The sequence below is a fragment of the Ornithodoros turicata genome, chromosome 1 (genome assembly GCF_037126465.1).
Source record: "Ornithodoros turicata isolate Travis chromosome 1, ASM3712646v1, whole genome shotgun sequence".
NCBI classification, from domain to species: Eukaryota; Metazoa; Arthropoda; class Arachnida; order Ixodida; family Argasidae; genus Ornithodoros; species Ornithodoros turicata.
The window spans coordinates 210,324,675-210,343,820 of NC_088201.1; the positions used below are offsets into that span (position 1 = coordinate 210,324,675).

A 19,146-nucleotide genomic window follows, 5' to 3' on the forward strand; every position below is an offset into this window, starting at 1 on the left:
AAAAAATTGTATGCATTCATTTCAGCACGTTAGGTGGAGCACCAAGTACCTTTTTCTTATTTTTTACGTAGCTTTGACCCGTGGGGAGTTGCCGGACAAATGGAATAGAGTCAAGGTTGTTCCAATTGCTAAAACAGGTGGCGAACTAAACATTGCAAATTATCCCGCCGATATCCCTTCTGAGCACATGTAGTAAGGTATTAAAACATGTCGTATATAAGCAGATTTCCAAATATCTGGAAAGTAAGAATTTCTTCTCTACCAGTCAACACGGCTTTCGTGACGGCCTTAGTGCAGTGACACAGCCTGTGCACACAACCCATGATTAGGGTTCCAGGTTTTCGGATTTATCCGAAAAAATCCGAAAAACGTACTCTGGTAAAATTTTAAGCAATTTGGATAAATCCGAAAAACTCCGCTTGGTAGACGTTTTCCCTGATAAGCTGGTGAACTTTCTTGGCCTCCTTATGTGCCCCGGTTTCTTCTGATACCAGATACCGGCCCCACCGCAACAGAACAATGGTTTCCATGACCTAGCGTTTTCTTCGGCTGTCATTTCGACCACTTGAGGATTTACTGCCCGGGTTTACCCCCAGTCTGTTTCCCGATTTCCTTGTCCTACACGTGACCTAAGCACTAAAATAAGCATCGAACCGGGCTCATACGGAGTGCTCTTTTCGAAAAGGCAACTAGTTGCAGTGCTGACGACAAGATGGGACGCAGGCGAAAGCTGCCCTGCGACTACGTCAATGAGTACCCTGATTTCGAGGAGTTCACATCATCCCGCAAATGCGATGCAGAGGTGGTCGTTTGTAGCTACTGCCGCATAACAGTGAGCACTACACACGGAAAGGGTGCATTTGGAATTGCGTAACACCTCGTCGCACGAAATGTATTGTTAAGCTTGTGTTGCTTTAGTGTTGGAGCAATAAACGTGACAACTGCATTTTCGCTGCACAACTGCGTGTGCATCGTCAAGTTTTTCTCCGAATTTTGGATGTTAACTGAGCTGTACATCATACACTCCGAAAAACATCATCCGGTAACACCCGGGAAAAAACTCTGAAAACGTGGAACCCTACCCATGATCCTGCTAAAGCTGTAGACGCTCGTGGACAAGTTGACGTTATTTTTCTGGGTTTTGCTAAAGCATTCGATAGAGTCTCTCGCAGGATTATTATTAAAGTTGAAGGAAATTGTAAGCGATGAACTCTTTACCTGATTTTCCAATTACCTTTACAGTAGAAAACAATTTGTCCACGCGAATAACGCCGACTCGTCCTTCATATAACAGTTACACCCGGTGTTCCTCCAGGGCTTGGTCCTGGGTCCTTTGTTGTTTTTAATTTTCATAAATGATGTTGGCATGGGTAGAAATGTCAAAGTGAACTTTTTTGCCGATGACTGTGTATTCTATACAGATCAATGGCGGTGATGACTATGCATGTTTAAATAATTGTTCGCAGAAAATTGCAGACTGGTGTGAGACATGGCAGTTACCTCTTAACATAAATAAGTGTGCGGTCATGAGTGTCACTCGCAAAGGGAAACCGCTCACCTTCGATTATTGTATTAACTCAATGAATCTCTCAAGGGCCCCCGAATACAAATACCTGGGCGTTTTTCTCGCGTCAGACTTGCGCTGCAATAAGCACATCCAATACATAACGAAGAAGGCTAACGAGAAATTATGGTTTCTAAAACGCCATTTTTGTGAATGCACAACTCATACTAAGTTAACAGCATTCAGAACATTAGTCCGTCCTATTCTGAAATATAGTGATAATGCTTTGGGACCCTTATACCCCTGTCACACGGCAAACCGAATGGCATTTCCAGCGAATGACAATCGCACCGAATGTCATTTGTTTGTCTTACGTCGAGCTACACGAAGAAACAGAATGTCATTCGCAAATGATGTCAGTGTCGATAATTGACACACAAGGGCCGAACATCCGGTGCATTATATGGGTACTTGAGTTAGGTTTTTATTGTTTTTTCCTCGAAACTAGCGAAACATTACATTAGTTCACAAAATCGTTGCCTTTTCAAAGACACTTAATTAGCTACGTACCACAAGCAAAGACAACCAAGAAGCCTATCTACACCGCACTTGGTAACATGGCGACTGGGAATGAGGGTAGTTCAAGAACCGTTGTTTAGCCTTCCTTCCTTCAAGTCAAAAGTTACCAAATTCGAGATAAAATATTGGAGCACAACTTTTCATTAGTCTTTCATTTCTCCAAACGGTTTATCGTTGTTGTTTTTGTTACCTTTCTACTGTGAGGGTACGCTGTCGGTGCGACAGGGAAAAGCGAATGAGTTCCCCAAACTCATTCGCTGGGCGAATATCATTCGCATGTATATTTCCATTTGATTCCACTGTTTGACACGAAACGAATATCATTCGCTGGGAATGACATTCAATTTGCCGTGTGACCACTGCGAATATATCCGACTTCTTGAATCCGTTCAAAGGAGAGCGTTACGTTTTATTTTCAAGTCGTACCTTCGTCACACCTCAGTTACTCCTCTTTACGGACCGAGTGGCTTAATACCGCTGGAAGAGCGTTGAAAGACCCATCGGCTCCAGTTCCTTTTTTTCAATTACTCAGTGGTGAATTTCAAATTCATCATCAGGACTAGATCACTCCACACGTACCCAGATGAACATGGCTAAGCCATCAGCGCGCACTCATAGCATTCCGGTGCAGGACTGACTGCTTTCAACACTCGTTCTTTCCTCGAACCGTCGAAGAATGGAATTCTCTGTCGTCTGCTCGAGTCTCACACCGCTCTGTCACGGCATTTGTGAAAGGCCTAAACCCAGTTACATGATGCGATATATGTGCCTCGTCGTAAATTATTTTGGACTTTCTGCGGCCCCTCCTGCTTGGACCCTTTTAGGGTTTGTAGTATTCCATAAGTGAAAATAAAATTTAGTGCCGTATATGTGGGATATAAGCCCCCGTTGAGGTTTAATTTTCTCGAAACATTGGGGGCACCAAAAAACGTGAAAAAGTGTCGCACGTCCTCGTGATGTAGCAGATGGCGTTGCTGCATTTTCTTTGCCTGGTTTTGGGAGCGTCGAAGTGGAAGGGTTCGTCTATCTTCTCGAGGGGCACAACGAATGGGAACAATTCGGGTGGTGTGGTAAGAGCTTAAAGTGGGACTCCGCAACAAAATTTACCACAACGATAGTGATACAGCAGTAACTCTTGAGGTGTCAGGAACATACATACGAAATATCGCGTTCCCAAAGTGCGCAGATTTTATTCGAACGAATTATTACGAAGTGAGCGCTTCGCCTCTGTGAAGCAAGAGGGCGCTGAAAGCAACACTGCCGACGTCATCCTGCATGGAAGAATGCAAGCTTCGTAGCAGACGACAGTGCCAGGTGACGTCACAGTATCTCCGTCCAGGCGCACCGCTGTGTGCTTCGTATGTTGGTTTTAGTTTGGTATTGTCATCATTTACAAATTAATGACTTGCACAAAATGAATGCGTATGTTGTATTCGGTATCAAGGGAGCGGTCAGTGTTCGGTATGATGCTCACATAATTTTTTTTTATCCTTCCAAAGTCTCCCTTTAAGGACAGAGCACACTTTTGGTCGGTTAGCATTCTCGTAGGAGCCCGAGATTATTCGTGTTTGTAGAGGAGCTGGTGTCTCTCTACCTGAGTCCTGACTGGTGATGATCGAATGTCCCTGACTCGTTCTCGAAGTTCGACCCCTTAACCGCTCTGCGCGAGCATAACTTGTCTTCAGAAAAACAGCTTTCGTTTGATTGCTTTGGAAAATTGTGACTCGTCAGCTGCAGAACTCTATGCCATCCTTTTCTTTCTAAACACATCGCTGATTTCACCCGGCGAGAACGGGCAGTCTTCACAGAGTCCAAAGGTGCACTTCAAGCTATTGAAAATTCCGGCATATGAGGCCCATCCTGGCACAGATGTGTTAATGGCTTACCACACTGTCTACGCCGCAGGCCACAGGCTAGTTTCCCCAGTAGGTTCCAGCCCATTTTGGTGTAGTGGGGAATGAGCAGGCCGACAGCGCCGCAGAAGCAGCACTCTCGTATCGGAAACGGACCAGTATTGTTCTGCTGAGAGGAGACCGCAGTTCAATTCTGCGACGCCTAGTGACACCCCTGGCTTGACGCCAATGGACAACCGACATTCTCCCCCCTCTATGTTGAGAAGAGTTGATCCAGCGCTCGCTTTCTGCATGCCTCGAAACACCTCTCGTCAAGATGCTGCATTAATCCACCGAATGCGCCCCGATGTGGCCTTTACAGCTCAGTGGCGTTGCCGCTTGAGACAAGTTGAGTCTCCCACCTGCTGCCACTGTGGTGGTCTTGAGGATCTGGAGCACATTCTTCTTCATTGCCCCCACTACAAACCTTCCCGAACCGCACTCTCCAAGTCCCTTAGGGCCGGTTTTCGTAAACGTAAACCGAGATTAGAGCAAGCGTTTCGTTTCACCACCGCCCTTTAGCGAAATCGGCAGTTAAATGTAACGGAGTTTCTTGATCGCCCGTCAACGGGCGATTAAACTCGGATTTCAACGTGGGAGCGATGTTACCGGGAAAAATGTAGAAAAGTGAATCACCCGCGGCGTAGAACTAGGTTCTTGTGACGATACGCAGAGTTTTGTGACTCCAAATATATAATAATAGTTGCCTCCGGAAGTATGTTTTTGAAATCCATCGGAGCACTTGTAGAATCTTGCGTCCAATTTTCAGCAAAAAGCGGTGCGTACCCGAAATAAACACCTTTGCTTTGTATCGGGTATATCTTGCTTCTTTCACATAAAACTTATACCCAGAGTTTTCATTGTTCTCGAAGGCATCCGTTGCTTTGGCACGCCATGCCATGCCATGACGCACAAAAACACTTGTGCAGCCCCTATCAATGACTACAGCTGGTCGTCGAGAACGAAAATTACTGTGTTCGACTGTCTGTATACGGCCAGTGGTTGCATTTGTGGAAGAGCTGCCGTTACTAGTATTTATTGTTTTAAAGAAGCACGAGTAGGGGTAAGTGGAAACAGAATTGATTGCTGTCGTCTGCTTGTTGAACGCCACACGTTCGTCTGCGTTTGACAAACGGTTGTAATCACAGTCCTTCCATAGCTGTGAAGGTTGCGATGGGATACTTTGACGAAGATTTGGAGGATCTGCACTTTAGTCTCTGCGTTCAGTCTTCAAGGCATCCTCATTACATGAGGGATAGCACGGACCCTTTCATGTTTTTGACTGACGTGACCTGACAGTTTCACAACAGGTTCCGCCTGACAACACATACAGTCTTCTCTCTTCTTGTGGAGATTGAAAGGCACCTTCTCAGACAGGAATTTCTCCATATCTCCCATAAACTGCAGCTCGACAGCACTGCACTAGTCACTATGAACGACGGACAAGCTGAGCAACATCGAGACCAGAGTAAGCCGTGTGCACTTGCATGCATGTCGAAAGTCAGCCTCGAATGCCACATGTTTGCACACTGTCACAATGAGTCTGAAAGTGTCTCGCTACTCCTCCATCGGATGTTCAGATGGGAGGGATGGGTTCTGGGTGCAACATCTACCCTTCTGCATTCTTGTGGTCTGCAGGTGACGAGAACCACATGGCTCCAGAGTTCAGCATAAGCGGGAACCTACAGCAGCAGAAGTGGACAGATTCATCCAAGAAGCCATACAAGTGCAATGTCTGCCCTGCAAAGTTCAGCCTGAGCTGGAGCCTACAGCGTCACATGTACGCACACACGGGCGATAAGCCATACAAGTGCAATCTTTGCCCTGCAGAGTTCAGTCAGAGCGGGCACCTACAGCAGCACAGGCGGACACACACGGGCGAGAAGCCATACAAGTGCGATGTCTGCCCTGCGGACTTCAGCAAGGGCGGGAACCTAGAGCAATACAAATGGACACACACGGGTGAGAAGCCATACAAGTGCCGTCTCTCCCGCAGTGTTCAGACAGTGCGCAACCTTGTCATGTCACAAGCTGGCACACACGGGTGAGCAGCCATAAAATTGCAACCTCGTACTGCTGAGTTCATGTAGAGCAGGAACGCACAAAGTTAGAGAAGAAGCTGCTAGAGCTAGTTGATGCAGAGCATGAAACCAATGGCTTAACATGCAGCCATGACACACTTGTGATAGCAACCACACAAGTGCTTAAAGGCCCCGTACATGTGAAAATGCACCAGTCCTGGGCTATCGCATGTCCTTGACGCAGACACCTGAAGAAGCACATGCTAATGCAGAGATAGGGGAACGCTGTACCGATGCGATTTGTATCCCACCATATTTTACTTGTGTTTGGCACTTTGAAACTTGTACACATGGACAGGCACAGGGTAAAAAGAGTTGGATTGGGTGGTGACACATGTGAAACGTAAACAAACAAACAAACAAACAAACAATGAAGGGACACCCATACAGTGGCTCTGAATTGCTATGCAAGGTTTACTTTCATGAACAACATATGCATTGCATTGTTTCCTGCTTGCCTCTTTATTCCTTTGCCTTTTATTGCTGTCTTGGTGAATGCTTTTTTTTACTCCCTGCATCTCCTCGGCAGATAACACAAACGAATAAATTAACCCAAAGAAATAAAAGAAAAAGATGAATCCCTTTGTGAACCTTATGTGTGACGAGAATCTGTTGTGGAATGCGTTACAATTTGTAACAATTTGCGAATGACATCTCAGGAGGAATCACAGAGAGACAATCGTGTGTGGTATGAGAGATTAAGAACTGTGACCTCACCTCAGTCTCGAGAGCGTTTCTTTGTGCCGAGAGGGCTGACTGGACACTGCAACTACTAGAACTACAACTAGAACAACTATTACTCTACAAACTTGACTTTACTGGATTCTTCTGTAATTGAGAGTGATAGTAGGGTAACAGGATAAATAGGGCCCAGAAATTCAGGCCCTAAAAACGATGGCCATGTTTACATACTGGCCATGTTTACATACTGGCAAGAGCATGCAAGTAGCCAAGGTTATTGTGATTTACAAAAGCGGTGACAGAAACTGTCCATCTAATTACCGTCCCATGTCAGTGTTACTGGTCCTTTTCCGAATTTTTTCCCGTTTTTGAACGCGTAATTTATAAATGACTTGCCGCCTGTTTAAAAAAAAATATATGACCTCCTCTCTGAAAGGCAGTTTTAAGTTCAACTGAGCTTGCTTTCCCTTGCGCAATAGTGGTTATAGATAAGAGCATTGAAAATCGGCTGCTGACCTTGTAGTGTTCATTGATTTCAGGCTAGTTCCATCTCAAATCGAACAATCCGGTACACTTGATGTCTCGAATGAAGGGGAAAAATATATGTTGAAGGCATCGGTGAGTTTGGAGAATTAAACGCTTTCAGAATTCTCTGCGCTGCGCGGTTCGGGAAATAGAAGAGGAGGAAAAAACTGCCTCTCAGAAGACGATGTCATCGCGCGCAGGTTTGAGCGTTCCCTACAAGGCTATTTATTGTCGAATTGTAGAAAAGTCTTGATCTGGCATTCACCTAGAGCGCAATAGGCTCCTGGAATGGCAGTGCTGTGTCTGTTTTTGTTTGTGCTTACTACAATTGCATTATTTTCAAATTATAGGTGACTCTTTTTAATTTGTACGTGCGGACTAAACACGCGTGAATGTGGTATTTCAGATAACGGTGGCTGCTTGTTGAACTGTGCACGGTGATGCTTTCTACAATTGCATTATTGTCAAATTATTGGTGATTCTTTTTATTTTATACGTGCGGACTAAACACGAGTGTATGCGGTATTTCGGGCAACGGTGGCTGCCTGATGAACTGTGCACGTTTGTGCTTACTACAATTGGATTGTTTTCAAATTATAGGTGATTCTTTTGATCAACAAAGCTGAACAAATGCAACTTTGCGGGCGTCGTAGAAAACGGACAAGATTGAGCTTTATGGCGTTTAATTTGTCATTCATGGGGCTATCGAATTATATATAATTTGTTACTCTACTCTGTCATGAACGTAAGCGATACCTATTTAAAAGTAGCACCATACCACCGAAAAATGACCAATTTCGGAAGCCTTTATCTATAAAACCCCACCAAAAACTTTCCTAGAAAATTTTATATGTCGTAGGTAGTCCCTTTGACTATGCACAGAAAAAAAATCAAAATTCGGACTTGATCAGTAGGCGCACTGTGAATTTTTTGTCACCCGTATACGCAGAGCGCATTCGCATATACAGGGTGTTCAAAATTAAGATTTCACTAGCACTTTATAAATAGGTGAACAAAACAAAACTGGTGCTACTTTTTCTGTTCCTTGAGTAAGAAACAGGAGCTACATAATTAGCAGCACCTGTTTCTTACACAAGTAGCGTAAAGTTATCGTCCGGGTTCCTGTCATCGCTGTGTTTGCGTAGGGCTCGTGAAAGCTTAATTTTGAACACCCTGTATATATATATAGTCGTGCGTCACCATAATGCACCATTCCTGTCGAAGGCAGCGCCGCTGTCGAAAAGTCCAATAAACCCCACCTTACTTTTTAGTAAAGTCCCCCTTTTATGTTTTTTTTTTTTTTTTTTTCCTGTAGAAGCACCATCTCCACCTCTGATTCTTATTGAATATCTTCATTTTTCGTGGTCAACCGCATTCCTTCAATCGACTGCTCTTGCTTGTTCGAAGTTCTGTGGAATCAGCCAGGAAGGTACTATGGTACCCCACACAGAACAGTCCACTCACGAAGGCTCGGGTGGTCGCCACTTCATTCTGACACTGCAAGATCTTGCAACTTCCGTTTTTCCTTAGTATTGTTTCATTTACTGCTACCTTTCACTCTAGCAATGGGGGGTTACACTAATGAATATTTAAGAATACATCCTTTAAGAAAAACTCTTTCAAAATATATTGTTTTACAATAAACCGCGTAAAATTTTTACATTAAAATGTTTGACTTTCTAGTGTAGAAAAGCCTATGCATTATATGCATGTCCCGCGTTATCTCGCTTGACAAAGCATCGACGGGAACTGTGGCAGTGCTGGGCGCTCGTTCGTGCGTGCGTGTGCTCTGAGTTCGCTTTACACGGACGTTCAAGTGAGGTACGCTTGCTTCGCGTACGAAGTATGGAAGTCCGATGTACTCATGGCAGGAGTCCAATTAAATTCACCGACTTCGGGACTATTTGTCGAAGCGGATTGTCTATTTCACTCGCGGCCATACCACGTAACAGTAGCAACTGTATGGTTGATTTGGGGGGATTCTGAAACGATTTATTTTGAACGACATGTTCTTAACCGGGGATTTCTTAGCGTTTTTATTTACACGGGGATATTTGAGCGATTATTTTTGTGCGTTGTTCTTTAAGCACATATTCTGGGAGATTTCTTCTTAACCGTGACTATTTACGCGTTTATTTTTGAAAGGTTATTTTTAAGAATTTCAAACGGGATACACCCCCAGAACAAAACGACAGATCACTGTTGGGTTGCAGTCTCTGACATACAATCTTGCTTCTGAATACACTATATTCGCTTAATGTCACGCATGAATTTTGTACGTTAGGTGACTGCCAAATTGTCCTTGTTCTCAGTGTCTGATTTCCATAATTTCAGCAGCAAGAGCAAGCGGTGGTATGCCCTATATTAAGGGCCAGGCCGGAAGCACTTGTGATCAGGCATCTTCAGCTGATACTTCCACAAATGCACAATTCAAGATCAATACAACACCAGCTGAACAGCGATTCAACAGCACTGCCCTAGTCACTGGTGAGAAGCCATACAAATGCAATGTCTGCCCTGCAGTGTTCAGACACAGTACGGGTCTGTCACGTCACAAGCGAACACATACGGGCGAGAAGTACAAGTGCGATGCCTGCCCTGCAGAATTCAGTCTGAGCGGGTACCTACAGCGCCACAAGCGAACACACACGGGAGAGAAGCCATACAAGTGCAATGTCTGCACTGCGGGATTCAGTCGTAGCGAGTACCTACACTATCACATGCGGACACACACGGGCGAGAAGCCATACAAGTGTGATGTCTGCCCTGCGGAGTTCAGCCGGAATGGGCACCTACGGGATCACAGGCGGGCACATACGGGCGAGAAGCCTTACAAGTGCGATCTCTGCCCTGCAGAGTTTACCCGGAACAACTACCTCCAGCATCACAAGCGGACGCACACGGGCGAGAAGCCATACAAATGCGACGTCTGCCATGCGGAGTTCAGTCGGAGGGAGTACCTACGGGAACACATGCGCACACACACGGGAGAGAAGCCATACAAGTGCGATGCCTGCCCTGCGGAGTTCAGCCGGAATGGGAACCTACAGGATCACAGGCGGACACACACGGGTGAGAAACCATATAAGTGCGATGTCTGCCTTGCAAATTTTCGCCAGAGCGGGACCCTGCAATATCACAAACGGACACACACGGGCGAGAAGACATACAAGCGCGATGCCTGTCTTGTCGAGTTTAGGAAGAGCAGTGGACCTGAGGCATCACAAGCAGACACACACAGCTGAGAAGGCGTACAAATGCAACCTCTGTTCTACAAACTCGAGGCAGAGCACAAACCTGCAGTGTAACAAGCGGATGTACATGGAAATGCAACCCCTGTTCTGCAGAGCTCGGCCACAGCACGAAACACCCCAGACGGAGAACAAGCTGTCTAGCACAGCAAGAGCTAGTTCAGTCAGAGGCCGTACCTGTGGCTTCACAAGTGGCTACGACAGACTTGGGATAGAAACTGTAGTGCAGAGTAAAGTGCAGAGGTGACGTACTCTTACACATGAAAGTGTCTGTCGAGAGGTCAAGTATGTTCTTTCACATGCCCTCAATCTGGGGACCTAAAACAGCATGTGGTAGTGCAGCGAGACGAAAAGCTGTAGAGATGCAATCTGTGTATCCCACTGTGTCTTGCTTCTGTTCGATGTTTTGAAACTTGAACATACGAACAAATCGAGATTAAAGAGAGTTGGATCTGAACGGGACTGGGGGGTGATGCATGTGAGAAATAAAGAAACACTGCCAACAAAGAAAAATGGAAAGAACACCAACGACTCCTCAACTGACCAACCAATCAATCCATCAATGGAAATAAAGAATGGTTCTACAGGTATAACAACTTGTAACCGAGACCCTGAGAGTTACGTTTTTGGGTCACGAGCATCTGTTGTGGAACGCATTACCATCTGTGAATTATATTTTAACCCGCATATAACGACGTTGCCAGTTACCGCAAGTTTGAATGTTACACGACGGGCATCGCTGTACGAGAGCACCGCGCTGCCGTGCTCATTACCCTATGAGTGACGCGGAAGTGAGCCGTTACCAAAAAAATGCTGAGAAAAGCAGATATTTCATGTGGAACAACCTCCCGTCTCATTCTGGCAGTTGCTGGGCTACATGGCATCACGCTCGAGTTCATCTAGCCGCACCATGTATTCTGCGGAGAGGCAGCTATTTGTAATGAAGTCCTTCGAAATATCGATTGTGCCAAATGAGGTAGCACACGCAATAGATGGCGAAACATTTTGAACAATGGTGTGGGGACCACTCGTTTTAGAAAATTGAAATGTTTTAGTACAGTACAGCTCACCCTGAGCTGGCTCCCCAAGAAAGATAACATCACCACCCGGACTTGACCTTGCGGAATGTTCCAGAATATGACTCACGGACAACTGCCACGTGGCATACTTGCACCGATTGTGACGTCACTCAGGGAACCTATTTAAGCAATATGCCACCCTTGTACCTCTTTTGTCCTGATGAGGACAGTGCCACTGTAGAAACGTCCACCATTCTTTTTTTAATCTCTGTGTTAAATTACCCATTAAATAAATTAGTTTTTGTTAAAGTTCCTGTAATCTGTAGTCACGTCTTATTATTTCACTTATATATATATATATATGCTGGAATAAAGGGGTTCAGGCGACCGCGAAATTAAATAGGTGCTAACAAAATATGAGGCAGACAACGAAGATGTAGGAAGTAGAAAAAGGGGGGAGTTATTTATTTACTAGTGGAAAGTTAAGGGGGAAGTCAACGTTGCGGCGGAAGCTCCGCCTTCGTCAGGACCGAGGAAGTCCTGACGAAGGAAGTTCTCCTGAGGAAGTCCTCCCCAGTCCTGACGAAGGCGGAGCTTCCGCCGCAACGTTGACTTCCCCCTTAACTTTCCACTAGTAAATAAATAACTCCCCCCTTTTTCTACTTCCTACATCTTCGTTGTCTGCCTCATATTTTGTTAGCACCTATATATATATATATATATATATTGAAGTTCAAAAAAAGACGCGAAAACAGATTTTAGGGAAGTTATAAAAACTAGTTTATTACATAGGGAGACGTTAAAAAGGGCAAGGGCAGGGCCCTTTTTAACGTCTCCCTATGTAATAAAGTAGTGTTTGTAACTTCCCTAAAATCTGTTTCCGCGTCTTTTTTTGAACCTCTGTAAAACTTCGTGGCCGTTTGATAATCATTTTACCTATATATATATATATAATTATATATATATATATATATATATATATATATACAAAGGGTAAATAGCCGAAGCTCTATAGCTGCACGTTGAGCATATGTTTACAATTTGATCGTGCACTCCCAGCCAAGTACAGCTGTTTCGTCCTACTTGGGACTCGTCAGCCTGGCGTAGGGAAGTGACATGATCTTGGGTCGGCGCTAACAGTGCGTCTCGGCGAGACGTGAATGTTCCACGGTGACGGCGCCACCTGTGGAGGCCGCAGTGCAAGCTATCAAGTACATATACAAAGCTTCGGCTATTTACCCTTTGTATATGTACTTGCTAGCTTGCACTGCGGCCTCCACAGGTGGCGCCGGAAACCGTGGAACATTGACGTCTCGCCGAGACGCACTGTTAGCGCCGACCCAAGATCATGTCACTTCCCTACGCCAGGCTGACGAGTCCCAAGTAGGACGAAACAGCTGTACTTGGCTGGGAGTGCACGATCAAATTGTAAACATATGCTCAACGTGGTGCTATAGAGTTTCGGCTATTTACCCTTTGTATATGTACTTGATAGCTTGCACTGCGGCCTCCACAGGTGGCGCCGTCACCGTGGAACATTGACGTCTCGCCGAGACGCACTGTTAGCGCCGACCCAAGATCATGCCACTTCCCTACGCCATGCTGACGAGTCCCAAGTAGGACGAAACAGCTGTACTTGGCTGGGAGTGCACGATCAAATTGTAAACATATGCTCAACGTGGTGCTATAGAGTTTCGGTTATTTACCCTTTGTATATGTACTTGATAGCTTGCACTGCGGCCTCCACAGGTGGCGCCGTCACCGTGGAACATTGACGTCTCGCCGAGACGCACTGTTAGCGCCGACCCAAGATCATGTCACTTCCCTACGCCAGGCTGACGAGTCCCAAGTAGGACGAAACAGCTGTACTTGGCTGGGAGTGCACGATCAAATTGTAAACATATGCTCAACGTGGTGCTATAGAGTTTCGGTTATTTACCCTTTGTATATGTACTTGATAGCTTGCACTGCGGCCTCCACAGGTGGCGCCGTCACCGTGGAACATTGACGTCTCGCCGAGACGCACTGTTAGCGCCGACCCAAGATCATGTCACTTCCCTACGCCAGGCTGACGAGTCCCAAGTAGGACGAAACAGCTGTACTTGGCTGGGAGTGCACGATCAAATTGTAAACATATGTGTATATATATATATATATATACCAGAGGACACGTGTTTCGCCGTGTTTGCTGCTCGTCAGCTCTGGGTATAGCTGCGCATCGTTCGAGATTGGCAAACCAGGGGTCGCTCAGCGAGCGATATACATCTGGGAATGAAAGGCAAACAACGATGGTAGGGGAAGTAAAAAACGGGACGATTTATTACAATTTAAACTAATAGAAAGATATCTAGAGGTATGGTCAACGCTGCGGCGGAAGCTCCGCCTTCTTCAGGACTAAGAGAGTAGAAGGGTGTCTTGAAGCTTTTGTACATGTGTAGCATGACGTCACAGTCGGGGTTCGCGCCACCTGGCGGGCGTAGGCGTCCTGGCGACCGCCTACGTGCAGCCAAAGAGCTCCTGCTAATTTTTTTCCCCTTATACACTTGACTGGCTTTGCACTGGGCTTTCAGAGGTGTCTTAGGACACCCTGACGGGAGGCATCAAGTGCCACGTGACCTTCTGACGCCATCCACTCAAACGTTGCCTGCCTGCGCACTGCTGATGAGGCTCAAGAAGGCCGAAACAGCTGTCCAGTACTGGCATGGCGACGCTTGACTTACAAACATATGCTATACGTGCAGCCAAAGAGCTCCTGCTAATTTTTTTTCCTCTTATACACTTGACTGGCTTTGCACTGGGCTTTCAGAGGTGTCTTAGGACACCCTGACGGGAGGCATCACGTGCCACGTGACCTTCTGACGCCATCCACTCAAACGTTGCCTGCCTGCGTACTGCTGATGAGGCTCAAGAAGGCTGAAACAGCTGTCCAGTACTGGCATGACGACGTTTGACTTGCAAACATATATATATATCTTGAAAAGTTGGAGTTGGATCGGACGGCTACGTAATTATAGTTGAAATAAATGGCACCCCCTTAGCGATTCTGAACTATCACTTCTTAGCCGTGGGCTTTCATTCTGCCCAAATAATAACAAGGTAGACGAATACCAACTCCATCTCGATTTAGATAATTTTGCCCGACGTATGCGTCTGAAAGAGTATGATATAAGCATGATACAACACCCAAACCTTTCAAGCCACCGTGTGAATTTACGCCAGAGCCCAATTGCGAAAAAGCTCTCGATATACAGGGTGTTTCAAAAAACGTGTCATTCGGACTTTATAAAAAACGGGGCGACGGAAATACGGGGTAAACGGCACTTGTGTGGCAACCGAATTTGCCATCTTGCACAAATATTTTCATTTGATTTTAATTAAAAGAAATTGAATTTCTTTAATTGAACTCCAAAATTTCCCAAGTCAACCTCACGTTTTTTTTTTTTTTTTTTACAGAATTAGAGATCCCGTAGCGAACTTAGTCAGATCCACCAAGAAATCCGCTCGATATTGCAAATGGAACTGCCCAAAAAAGTCCCGAAATTGAGGCTTCAAAGTTTCGGGTAAACCCGAAAACCCACAGACTCTCAGTAGTACTTGTCATTCCATAGTTGTCATCCTCGCCACACGAAACTGGCCATTCCCTACAGTCAAGCTCTTCGGAGAATCTGCTCGAATGACGACGATCTGGACAGAAATTTAGAACAGCTGCAACAAACCTTTGTCGGTCGTCAGTATCCACCCGATATAGTTCAAGATGCTCTCAACAGAGCTCGCAAGGCAAACCGTCTAAGCTTACTCGAGAAAAGACAAAACAAATCAGAAAGTAATGCTGTGAACTTAACTGTAACATTCGCCGGAAATATCCCAAACATTAACAACATACTTCGCCGCCACCACAGTATCCTTCTCCAGTCAGAACGCACGAAAAACATATTTCCTAATCCACCACGTGTCGCTTACAGACGTACACGTAACTTACAAGATAGCTTGGTTCGCTCTAAAGTAGGCGAACCCACTAAACCTCCGGCGGGCTGTCATCCATGTAATGGCAGGAGATGCCAGATTTGCAAGTTAATGCAGACCGCACAAACAGTCAGAAGTACGAATTCCAACTTTGCCGTCAAGATCAACGCAGACGTAGACTGTAACTCATGCAACGTTATCTATGTAATCCAATGCAACACATGCCGGGCCTAATACGTGGGTCAGACGAAAACTTCTTTCCGAAATAGATTCAACAATCACCAATCGGATGTTACCAAGAAACCCAATTTTCCAGTTTCACGCCATTTCAAACAACCAAAACATTCAATCAACGAAGCCTCAGTTTTTATTCTCCAGTCGAACTTTATCTCCGACCGCTCCCGGGAACAACGGGAATCCTACCTAATTTACAAATTCCGATGGGTCTTTAACAAGGACCCTGGCATGCTGTCAACAGTAAGAAGTTTAACAACCTAGGTAAGACCCTGTTGCCTTTTCTCGTTTCAGCCGGATCAAAATCCCCACTGACCCACAAGGACGATGACCCCACTCCTGGACCTGACACAAAAGCACTCTGGAATTTCCCCAATTGACAACCGCCAGGTGGCGGGAATTTTCCCCAACCGACCATAGCGTCATTCTCAAGCCCCTTATCAGCCTCGTGGCCACATTTAGCTATTTCGTCCCGAAGAAGGCGGAGCTTCCGCCCGTAGACATCCTCCATAACTTTTATAATTTTTAAGTTTTAATAAACCCTTTTTTGTTACTTCCCCTACTTTCGTCTTTTGTCTCCCATTTATTTCAACTATACAGGGTGTTTCAAAAAACGTGTCATTCGGACTTTATAAAAAAACGGGGCGACGGAAAAATACGGGGTAAACGGCACTTGTGTGGCAACTGAATTTGCCATCTTGCACAAATATTTTCATTTGATTTTAATTAAAAGAAATTGAATTTCTTTAATTGAACTTCAAAATTTCCCAAGTCAACCTCACCTTTTTTTTGTTTTTTTTTACAGAATTAGAGAGCCCGTAGCGAACTTAATCAGATCCACCAAGAAATCCGCTCGATATTGCAAAGGGAACTGCCTAAAAAAAAGTCCCGAAGTTGAGGCTTCAGAGTTTCGGGTATTCAACAGCGCACCAAATCAGTCGCAAAGATGCACGGAGGGCAGGACATGCTCCCGAGCAGCACAATGTACTGAAAGTCGAGTGCAATAGGGGTGGACGGGTAGGTGGAAGACCTTGAACAGACTCTTGAAACTAAGGAACATTGATAAGACACATACCGTCCACCCCTATTGCACTCGACTTTCAGTACATTGTGCTGCTTGGGCTCCTGCCCCCATGAAGCTAGAACAGTTCATCGCCGGACCGGCGTGCAGCACAAGACGCGCCGATAACAAGGCGGGTGACATTCCACCATAAGTTGATAAGCTGCAAACAAAAATGATTCCGCCTCTTTTTTCCCGCCGTTTTTTTTTTTTTTTTTTCACCTTCTATCTTTCATGGGGGCAGGAGCATGTCCTCCTCTCCACGAATCTTTGCGTCTGATTTGGTGCGCCGTTGAATACCCGAAACTTTGAAGCCTCAATTTCGGGACTTTTTTGGGGCAGTTCCATTTGCAATATCGAGCGGATTTCTCGGTGGATCTGACTAAGTTCGCTACGGGATCTCTAATTCTGTAAAAAAAAAACAAAAAAAAACGTGAGGTTGACTTGGGAAATTTTGGAGTTCAATTAAAGAAATTCAATTTCTTTTAATTAAAATCAAATGAAAATATTTGTGCAAGATGGCAAATTCGGTTGCCACACAAGTGCCGTTTACCCCGTATTTTTCCGTCGCCCCGTTTTTTATAAAGTCCGAATGACACGTTTTTTGAAACACCCGCTTTTTCGCGATTGGGCTCTGGCGTAAACTCACACGGTGGCTTGAAATGTTTGGGTGTTGTATCAGTCTTATCATGAAAATACTCTTTCAGACGCATACGTCGGGCAAAATTATCTAAATCGAGATGGAGTTAGTATTCGTCTACCTTGTTATTATTTGGGCAGAATGGTAGCCCACGGCTAAGAAGTGATAGAACCCATGTCGAAGCCCGCAATCGCGTGGCATTCCCATTCCCGTGGCGTCCTAACATTCGCGCATGGGGACTACCTGTGTCGAAGCCCGCAATCGCGTGGCATTCCCATTCCCGTGGCGTCCTAACATTCGCGCATGGGGAATACCTGTGTCGAAGCCCGCAATCGCGTGGCATTCCCATTCCCGTGGAGTCCTAACATTCGCGCATGGGGACTACCTGTGTCGAAGCCCGCAATCGCGTGGCATTCCCATTCCCGTGGCGTCCTAACATTCGCGCATGGGGACTACCTGTGTCGAAGCCCGCAATCGCGTGGCATTCCCATTCCCGTGGAGTCCTAACATTCGCGCATGGGGACTACCTGTGTCGAAGCCCGCAATCGCGTGGCATTCCCGTGGAGTCCTAACATTCGCGCATGGGGACTACCTGTGTCGAAGCCCGCAATCGCGTGGCATTCCCATTCCCGTGGAGTCCTAACATTTGCGGATGGGGGCAACCCGTGTCGAAGCCCGCAATCGCGTGGCATTCCCATTCCCGTGGAGTCCTAACATTCGCGCATGGGGACTACCTGTGTCGAAGCCCGCAATCGCGTGGCATTCCCATTCCCGTGGCGTCCTAACATTCGCGCATGGGGACTACCTGTGTCGAAGCCCGCAATCGCGTGGCATTCCCATTCCCGTGGAGTCCTAACATTCGCGCATGGGGACTACCTGTGTCGAAGCCCGCAATCGCGTGGCATTCCCATTCCCGTGGAGTCCTAACATTCGCGCATGGGGACTACCTGTGTCGAAGCCCGCAATCGCGTGGCATTCCCATTCCCGTGGAGTCCTAACATTTGCGGATGGGGGCAACCCGTGTCGAAGCCCGCAATCGCGTGGCATTCCCATTCCCGTGGAGTCCTAACATTCGCGCATGGGGACTACCTGTGTCGAAGCCCGCAATCGCGTGGCATTCCCATTCCCGTGGAGTCCTAACATTCGCGCATGGGGACTACCTGTGTCGAAGCCCGCAATCGCGTGGCATTCCCATTCCCGTGGAGTCCTAACATTCGCGCATGGGGACTACCTGTGTCGAAGCCCGCAATCGCGTGGCATTCCCATTCCCGTGGAGTCCTAACATTTGCGGATGGGGGCAACCCGTGTCGAAGCCCGCAATCGCGTGGCATTCCCATTCCCGTGGAGTCCTAACATTCGCGCATGGGGACTACCTGTGTCGAAGCCCGCAATCGCGTGGCATTCCCATTCCCGTGGAGTCCTAACATTTGCGGATGGGGGCAACCCGTGTCGAAGCCCGCAATCGCGTGGCATTCCCATTCCCGTGGAGTCCTAACATTCGCGCATGGGGACTACCTGTGTCGAAGCCCGCAATCGCGTGGCATTCCCATTCCCGTGGAGTCCTAACATTCGCGCATGGGGACTACCTGTGTCGAAGCCGGCAATCGCGTGGCATTCCCATTCCCGTGGAGTCCTAACATTCGCGCATGGGGATTACCTGTGTCGAAGCCCGCAATCGCGTGGCATTCCCATTCCCGTGGCGTCCTAACATTCGCGG

General features: G+C 46.4%; 1 protein-coding gene across 4 annotated transcripts in view; it reads left to right on the plus strand.

The window, feature by feature from the left end:
* Positions 1–11,822, plus strand: part of LOC135379020 (zinc finger protein 664-like) — a 31,856-nt gene extending 20,034 nt beyond the window's left edge. For 3 of the 4 annotated variants that reach the window (XM_064612266.1, XM_064612265.1, XM_064612267.1), the window contains exon 6: positions 9,597–11,821. In XM_064612266.1, coding sequence (XP_064468336.1) covers positions 9,597–10,507 — 911 coding nt within the window. In that variant the 3' untranslated portion in view covers positions 10,508–11,821. Of the gene's footprint in view, positions 1–9,596 lie in introns of all 4 variants that reach the window. The other variant, XM_064612268.1, reaches the window with a different exon arrangement.
* Positions 11,823–19,146: the final 7,324 nt, after the last annotated feature.